Source organism: Merops nubicus, unplaced genomic scaffold (assembly GCF_000691845.1).
Source record: "Merops nubicus isolate BGI_N331 unplaced genomic scaffold, ASM69184v1 scaffold19729, whole genome shotgun sequence".
In the NCBI taxonomy this organism is placed as follows: domain Eukaryota; kingdom Metazoa; phylum Chordata; class Aves; order Coraciiformes; family Meropidae; genus Merops; species Merops nubicus.
Genome location: NW_008630433.1, coordinates 9,817 through 18,383, shown reverse-complemented (window position 1 = coordinate 18,383; position 8,567 = coordinate 9,817). Strand labels below are relative to the sequence as shown.

Genomic DNA, 8,567 nt, shown 5'->3' with positions numbered 1-8,567 from the left:
GGGATCTAATTAACGTGTATAAATATAGCAGGGGTGGGTGTCAAGAAGAAACATTTATGCCCTGTGACAGGACAAGAGGCAATGGATACAAGCTGGAGCACAGGAAGGTCCTGCTCTGGCAGGGGGGTTGAACTTGATGATCTCCAGAGGTCTCTTCCAACCCTTAACATTTTGTGATTCTATGATTTTAAGAAGTTAAATAATGGATAGTGTTGTCTTAGTGAAGCACAGGAAAATGTCAGTATTCTTTGTCATACTACATACTGTCATTATCATAAGCAAGTGTTGACTAAATGTATGTGGGTTAAAATTCAGCATATTCAGTTCTTTTATTAAAATTGACAATGCAATGGTGTTTGTTTTTTTTTTTTAGACCACCACCATCTAAAAAAATGAAGTTATTTGGTTTTAAAGAAGACCCTTTTGTGTTTCTCCCTGAAGATGATCCAGTGTTCCTTCCTATCCAGTAAGAAAAAAAAATGTTTGTTTTGGCAGTAAGGTTCCTAGTAGTTTAGGAATATTAGTAGTCATCACAAAACATGGGTCTAGTTGGTTGCACATAACTTTTTGCCTAACTTTGCACCAGGTGCCCCTCCTCAACATTTAAACTCTTCTTAAATGAAAATAGTCCACATAGTTTGCACTGGAAGTCTTCAAGTGTGTCTTAGTGTCTATGACAGCATGTCCTTTTTGATGTCATGCCTTTTAAAAAGTCTGATCTTCATCTTCTGGAGCCAGAGTGTTAAGTGTTTGCAGAGATCACTTGAGGAAATGGGCTAACCCATGCATTTTGAGTATGTAATTTCACTGTTCATTTAATCAAAACAAGTGTTACGGTCACAGGAAGTTTTATGCCTTGGATCCATCATTTCCCAAGATGAATTTACTAACTCGAACTAAAGAAGGAAAGAAGAGACAGCTGTACATGGTTTCTAAGGAGCTAAGGAATGTGCTTCTGAACAACAGTGAGAAGATGAAGGTATGGTTCATCTCTTCAGGTTTTCACCATGTAATTTATCAACTTGAGTGGATGTCTCCTTGAACCTTATTGCTGAGCTTGTTTATATGGAGGATTAGCCCTCTGATAGGCCTTTTTCTTTCAGTTTCAATGTTTTTCCACTTTCCCTCCTCTGTTTAAGAGATGAAGGGTTGTCTGTGAGAGATTAGCCTCCAAGATGAAGATCATTATATATTTTGGGAGATGGCAGGGAATTTAAAAGTGGAGGGAAGGAATATATAACTGCTGTGTGTGTACCAGCATTTTTGCGGTCTTCAGGTACCTTCAGAAGTTTACACTGATGCTGTTGTATTTATACATAATCCCTTTAATTATAACAGTGTTAAGAGCTTTGAAAGCCTACCAAAAAAATTGTTAAACTGCAAAATAATGGGATTAAGTTTTTTTGTGAATTACAGGGAAGAATCATTTCTTTATGACTCCCCATGCAAAACGTCTTGCAAACTTTAAAGATTTCCCTTAAAAGTAATTGAATAATTTAAAGTTAGAATGAGGTCATGTAGTTCAGCTTCCTTCCTGCACCAAGTAGAGGTAACTTCAAAGCTAGATCAGAGTTCAGGGTGTTGTCCAGTCAAATCCTGAAAATTTCCAAGCATATTTATTACATCTTTGCAACAGATCTTTGAGATGGATAAATAGTTATCCTTTTATCCCACATATGGCTACATAACTGAAAAAAAATTTAAGAAACTGGTGCAATCTCTTAAGGAGTGAGACTTTGGATACCACAAAGGATATAATGTCCTAATATTAAGCACTTGTGCGTTTTTTAAAATCTTGTCCTTGGTTGACTTTGCCAGAATAGCCCAGAAAATTCTTACTCAAACTAAAATTAAAATTAGAACTTAATATTTCATTGCCCTCATTTTAAGGCTGCTACTTCCTCCCAGTGTTCAGCTTTCAGCATGGAAAGGAGTAGAAGGCATTTATGTTGAGACAGAACTATGTTTTGATAGTGGGAATTCCTTCTCCCCTTGAATTAATTTTCACTTGAATTGCATTTAACAACCAGTGGAAATGAATAAATGTTACAGAAGAATTATTCCTTTTCTTCCTTTTTAGTCAAACAGTTGAAAAACAAAGTTCAGACTGGTAATTTAGGATTTATAATCCTTAGTGATGCTTATTGGCTTTGCTGTTTGCAGGTTATTAACACGGGGATAAAAGTTTGGTCTCGCAACAGCGATGGTGAACAGTTTGGATGTGCATTCAGACTAGCACAAGAGGTAATTATATAGCATTGTATTTTCAAAGGAGATACTTTGGTTTCCTCTAGAGCCTGTAGCACACAGCTGGCATTAACTTTATCAGATTAGTGACAGTTTGTATTTTTCAGTATGGTTTAAAATGTGAAAATTATTTTCTGGTAGTAGCTAAAGGACATAATGTTTTTAACATTCTTCCTTCAGAAAGCAGAGATTTAACTTTGAAATAATTATGTTTATTTATTATTAAACAGGGAATTTATACTTTGTACCCATTCATTCATGCAAGGATTATAAATGTCTGCATAGAAGATGTTAAAATTCTGCTATCCCAGGAAAATCCATTCTTAAGTAAATTTAGCAGTGAAACACAGAAGAAAGTCAAAGACATGGGTAAGCCTTCTAATTTGTGCTATTGTACAGTACATGGAAGATTGAAAATCCTGTCACAAGCTGTTTGCTAAAAAATTTGACTAAATTTCTTAAATATACTTGTTAATTAGGTAAATAAGCATTAATGAAACAGTGTGCTCCAAGAAGCTGTAGTCCTTTCTGGTCACAGCCTTTAAGGCTTATGAACTAAAGAAGACAGAGGAGTTGCCAAACCTGTGACTTCTGTGAAGCAGTGCTGTGAGGCAGCACTTATAAAATCCTTGCTCATCTGATATTTTATACACTAGTGATCTTTATTGCTAGTTAGTGCTCCAGCTGAAGCTGCTTGTCATCTGCAATTGTTTGCATAATTTTATGTATCAAATATAGTTACTTAGATTTGATTTTCTTAGCTGTGGGGAGCAATGTTTACTCATTAAATTCTTATTACCACTATGCTGGATGCTTGAAGAAATGAAGACTGCTTTTTTTTTCAGTCTCTTGTTTGTTGTTTTCAAATCATCACTGGTCCCTGTCCTTCAGTGTGCAATAAGACTAAGTGGGAAGAGCAGTTTTGCTGAAGGCTGGCATACTCTTAGGATCATTTTACTTAAGTAAAAGTTCCTTGCTTGATTCACTGAGCAAATTAATCCACTGTGTTGTTTTGTGTTTTAATTTTTTTGATGTTTGGGAAGGGGGCAGGGTTGGCAATTGCTTTTGTAACTGTATAAATACTTTGGTCTAAAAAAGAAAAAAAAATAGTATTGTCTATAGTTTACTGATACAGGTGAGTGCTTACCATCTTGAGCTCTGTGGCTGTCTAAAACCTTGTTTTCCTGAACATTTTCCAGTTACAGCCATTTTAACATTATACCAAGTAACACATCTGTTTTGTTTTTGTTCCTCCCACCTCCCTTCCCTGTAGCGATGGGAAGTATCATTTTGAAGTATGACCCAGACCCTGAGTAAGTAGATGTGTTGCTTGCCTTTTACACAGTTTTAGAACTTTAACAAGGGTTTATTTTCACTCAGCAAAACGAGAAATGGAGGCACAGAGATGCAGTGAGGTCCACAGTGAAGCCAGGGAGGATACAAAGAATATTAACAGGGAACGAGGGTATCTTGCCTCTGTATTCTTAAAGCAGTTGTAGGATTTAGCATGATAAAGTAGAGCTAGTAAGCCTGCCAGAGGTCCATAGTATCACTGCATGTGATTTGTTTCCCTATGAAGTCCAGCATGTAAAGTAGAAGAGGTTAAACTTTTTCATTGTTCATTTTAGTTGACAAAGTAGTATTAGAAGCTATTGTGAACTTTTTCAATGTAAACTACTTCTGTCTTGCTTTTATTTGTTCTGAAACCAGATCCAGAAAATTATTTTGCCTGTTGCAGAAATTTAATAGCATTGAACCTTTTTTTTTTTCCTTGCTTGCAGGCAAGCCAGATATCTCTTTAGATACCAATGCACTGTGTCTTCTAAAAATAGTTATAAAATGCATTCAGTATTAAAGGTTGTGCAATTACTTATCAGAGAGTGGCTGTAAAATTAAGTTTTTATGATATCCTTTCTTATAGCTGACCCAATGTAACTGCTTGTTTCTAGAAAACCTGATCTTCAGTGTCCTATAGTGCTGTGTGGTTGGCAAGGAAAGACATCGCTCCGTGCCTTTGTGCCCAAGAATGAGAGACTTCATTACCTGAGGATGATGGGAGTTGAAGTCTTTAAAGCAAAGAGGAAAGAGGAGGAAACTAAAATGGAGGAAGAAGTTCAACATAGGCTGGCACAAACAGAGGAAGGAATGGATGTGGAAGATAAAGAACATGATTTAGTCATAAAAATGGAAGCAGAAATAGATGAAGAATCTTCCCACAGTCCTGTGGAAAGCAGTGCTATGGAAATAGAGAATAAAGTTGAGGATTTAGATCAATCTAGTAAAAGTGCCAACAGTCATGGAAGCCAGGAAAGCAAAGACACGGATAGGAGTAATGTTAAAGAGTAGGCTTCTTTCTTTATTACTTAGCAGCTTCTATGAGGGTCACATTTGCTTTTAGCATGGAAGCATCTTTTAATATTTCGGCTGGAATGGGATGTTCCTCTTTTAAAGTTGCGACCTATTTTATTTTTTAAATGAAAATTATAAAGAAATTTCTCTTCAAGTCTGCCTTCTTTTTACCATTTTAAGATCCGTGTTACTGGTTGGTTTGCATGTCTGTTGCTAGCAATGGACCATGCACCACTAAAGTTAGGGCCCATATTTGAAATGGAATCATGTTAAGTACAAATGAACTGCCTGTATGCTGATCAATAATTCCTTCAGAAGAAAAAAAATGGGGTTACATTCAAAACAGATGAGTTCTACAAAAACACTTTCTCTTTAAGATTGCTTTCCCTGCCTAGCACCCTATCTAATTACTTATGCAGGTTCTTTAATGGACTAGGGAATCGGTGCAAGTATGCATACAAGTGCATGTATAGGATAGCTAAGAACTTGGCTAACATTTATTCAAAATAAAAACATGCACAACATCGTGGAAAAAAAATGCAGAATGCATTTTGCCAGAGACTGGTGTCTGAGATTATTCTTGAGAGTGATGAACTGCTTGACAGGCACAGCTAGTCAACATTATTAACTTAGATCATCAGGTATGCTGAGTGTGCCTGAAACTCATACCTTGAAATCTTCCTGTTTAAGGGTCTGTGGCTGTCCTTCAAGTCTACTGTGGTCATCTTTCTCTCTGTCATTTCTTCAACTGGGAGGCATCTCTAATTTTTGCAAGATATTTGTTTATAACTGAAATAATAGTTTTTTTAAAGTATGACAGTATATATATTGTTCTATAGTAGAAGCTAAAAGAGGTTATTTAGGTCCAAAAGGGTAATTTACTTAATTTGATGTTAAAAAAAAAAAAATTAGTTGGCTACCTCAACTTAAAATATAAATTCCATCTTTTGTGGCTTAGTGGTAGCAATACTCTTGGCACTTATATAAAGTGGACCTGAAAGGAAGGTGACCAGTAGTACAAGGTATTGTCCTCTACTGAGTCCATGATGATGCACATATTTATGTTGCTCGTCAAACTGAGTTTTACCCTGTATTTTTACTGAGGAAGTCTTAACGTGGCTTGGATCCATTTGCTGTACCTTGCTATAACAGACTTTCTGATGCCTGTCCTTGAACTACTTCATCAAAGGGAGTATTCTTGAGGGAGAGATGTAAAAGTGAAATAATGCCATGTCCTGTGATGAGATACTAGTCTCATACAGTGAAGAACCGTTGGCAGGACTAATTTTCCTCTTGAGAGTCCATAAAATAGGTTAATAAAAAAAAAAAAAAAATCTGTTCTTGCCCTTGTGTTTTGCTATGGTTTGAGTTTGTTCTTTGAATCAGGGGCTGTGACTGGAGGGGTGCTTTTTTTGGCAGTTCCTTGGGCTGGAGAGCAGCATAGCAGAATTTTTCTTTTGAATTGCAAAGTGTAATTTTTAATTCCTAAAAGTATATGAGGAAAATAATTATAGCAACTTGAAACTTCAGGCATGAACCTTAATGTTGGTTTTCATATCTTTGCATTTATTCTGACTTTTGAATATAAGCATTTGAAATTGGAGAAGGGTGGAAGACCAATGTCACTTGTAAGTCTTCATCACAGTCTGCAGAACTCAGCTGTGAGGATGACTGATTTAAATCCATCTAATGTTTTTATGCTCTAATCATCAGAAATTATCAGATCAAGTGTTAAAACTTACATGAAGAAACCAGAGACTGTTTTGTATTATGCCTGCTGTTACTGTATCCGCTAATGTCCCTGAGCAGCAGTTTAAGCTTCGTTTTAGTCAGTGACTCTGTTAAGGATAGAAGTTTATGGTGAGTTAAGATGATAAGAATACTTGTTAATACAGATAATCCAGACAATTAAATCAGCTAACTGCACTGAAAATGAACAGTCCTCTTTTTTGACTGAGCTTAGCACTGTCAGACTGAAATGAAAGTAGAAAGCTTTTATCTGTGAGTTAAAGAAAAGTAGCTTCTTGGATCATAAGCTGACTGAAATTGGTTATAAGTTAGACTTGTAATAGAATAAGAGCCCACATTTGCATCATTTAAAATCCTTTGAGTAGTCCCATTTTCCTGCATTATGTATGAAATTTGCTTTGCTGTCGGCTTCTTGGAGGTTTGGTGTTCTGTCTGGTGTTTTGGTTTTGTTGTTTGGTTTGTTTTTTTTTTTTTCCTGTCAAGTGTGAGTGCCATATTTCAGCCAAAAAATGGGGAGTCTGATTTTCTTGTGCTGATCAGCAGTTTTACGACATATTTTTAAAAAAAAATAGACTGCCTTTTTTTGAAGTACTGTGAGTTTACTTATACCAGTTGCTCTGTCCCACTTCCTCTTGCCTTGATTGACTAAAAGAAAGATGTCCAAAACTCTAGGTGGTAGCTGAAAACACTGTTTTAGCTTCCCAGACTGGTAGCCTGATGTAGTGGGGTGTGTCCTGCTTGTCTGTCTCTGCTAAGATATGTGCTGCTGCAGCTCTTATGATCAGGTAGATGAACCTCTCTGATTTGGTGCTTTGGAGATTGAGTTGCTGCAAATAATTTAAAAGGAAGATGAAAAAGAAGTGATACACGATTGTGTTAAGTTGAAAAATGTGAAAGTCTTAAAAATTACTGGGTTTGAAGTTCACAAATTAAGACCATCCTCGTAAGCAGTCCCTATTAAATGTTGTGAGATTTCTCTGGTTAATATTGCTGTATTTCAGAAACACAGGACTGTAGATGCGGGTTTTATGTGACACAGGGGAAACAAGAAAAAATTTTCTGCATCTAAATAGTCTGTTCTGCTTAGAGATGCCCTCAGGAGGAGCTGCTGGAGCTTTCAGAAAATAATCTGTTGGCTGAAAACACCTAGGAAGAAAAGAAGGGAAAACACCACAAGGGATACTCCTTTGCAGTTTTTTTTTCTTCAGTATTTCTTGTTAGTCATTGCTTGGGAAGTTTGTTAGAATTTTCTTTTAGTTCCCTGCAATACTAATATTCTATAATCTAGAGCCACTGGGCTGACTTTTTTATTAAATATATGAATCCTATTAAAAGTCAATGTGACTTCTGAAAGTATACAGGCCCCTTGAAAAATTCATGCCTATAGGTTTATAATTTAGACCTAGCAGTAAAAGAAAGTTTAGTTCCTGTAACAACCCCAATCTGAGACTGCAGCAAGGGGAAATCTGTATTTCTTCCAGCAGGAAAACTACTTGGCATAACAAGTGGCAGTGTGCTCGTGCTGTGTTGCTGCTGAGCCAGGCTGGGCACCCCGTCCAGCCCTGTGCCTCTCCAGGGCAAATCTTGTAAACAACCCCCAGCCAAGTGGCGTGGATACAACAGCAGGCCTGTTATTCCCAACAACAAATGCCCTATCAAGTTGGCCACTGGGCTGGTAGCAACACATGTTTCTGCTGCTCGGCTTTGCAGCTGGTGTTGGGGTAGGCCAGTCAGGACATGGCCTGAGGGGACCTGCAGCCCCCATGAGGCCTGCTTTGGAGGGACCAAGGGTGTTGTGGCACTGTGTTGTACCCCTGAGCTGCAGCAGTGCTCCCAGATGTCCCCATCTCTGTCACCCCAGGTGGATTTTCCACACCTACCACTGACCCTTGTATCAAGCATGTGGTTGTATTTACTATTAATTTGGTGCTCTGTGTTTCTTAAACCTCAGTATTGTTTTTTGATGAAAGAATTTTTCTGATTATAAAGATCACAAACACAGGATTGAGGTTGGAAGGGGCTATTGGAGGTCACCTAGTCCAAACCCCTGTTTTGAATGTTAGCTGGTTTGATCCATGCTTTGTCCAGATCTGTCTTGGTCAGTTGTTGAGGGGAGCCACTCCAGAGATGGCATGACCCACAGCAACACGGTATATCTCAATCTATGAGAGTTCAGCCCTTTCCATGGAGAAATTTTTGCTAATATCTACTCTAAACCTCCC

The 8,567-nt window shown here is 37.4% G+C and overlaps 1 protein-coding gene across 1 annotated transcript; it reads left to right on the top strand.

Moving 5' to 3' along the window:
- Positions 1 to 372: 372 nt before the first annotated feature.
- On the top strand, positions 373 to 4,747 carry LOC103779673 (tRNA (cytosine(34)-C(5))-methyltransferase-like). The gene is made up of 6 exons (XM_008947317.1): positions 373 to 466; positions 844 to 979; positions 2,164 to 2,244; positions 2,478 to 2,616; positions 3,521 to 3,560; positions 4,197 to 4,747. Exons 1-6 carry the CDS (start codon positions 393 to 395, stop codon positions 4,591 to 4,593), a joined length of 867 nt encoding a protein of 288 aa, XP_008945565.1. The 5' UTR covers positions 373 to 392; the 3' UTR covers positions 4,594 to 4,747.
- The last annotated feature ends 3,820 nt before the right edge of the window (positions 4,748 to 8,567 follow it).

Bases quoted from the DNA above. Each gene is read 5' to 3' on its own strand.
- LOC103779673 (XM_008947317.1), top strand. From the start codon at position 393: ATGAAGTTATTTGGTTTTAAAGAAGACCCTTTTGTGTTTCTCCCTGAA. The intron at 2,245-2,477 runs GTAATTATATAG...ATTATTAAACAG, and splicing joins CATTCAGACTAGCACAAGAG to GGAATTTATACTTTGTACCC. The intron at 2,617-3,520 runs GTAAGCCTTCTA...CCTTCCCTGTAG, and splicing joins GAAGAAAGTCAAAGACATGG to CGATGGGAAGTATCATTTTG.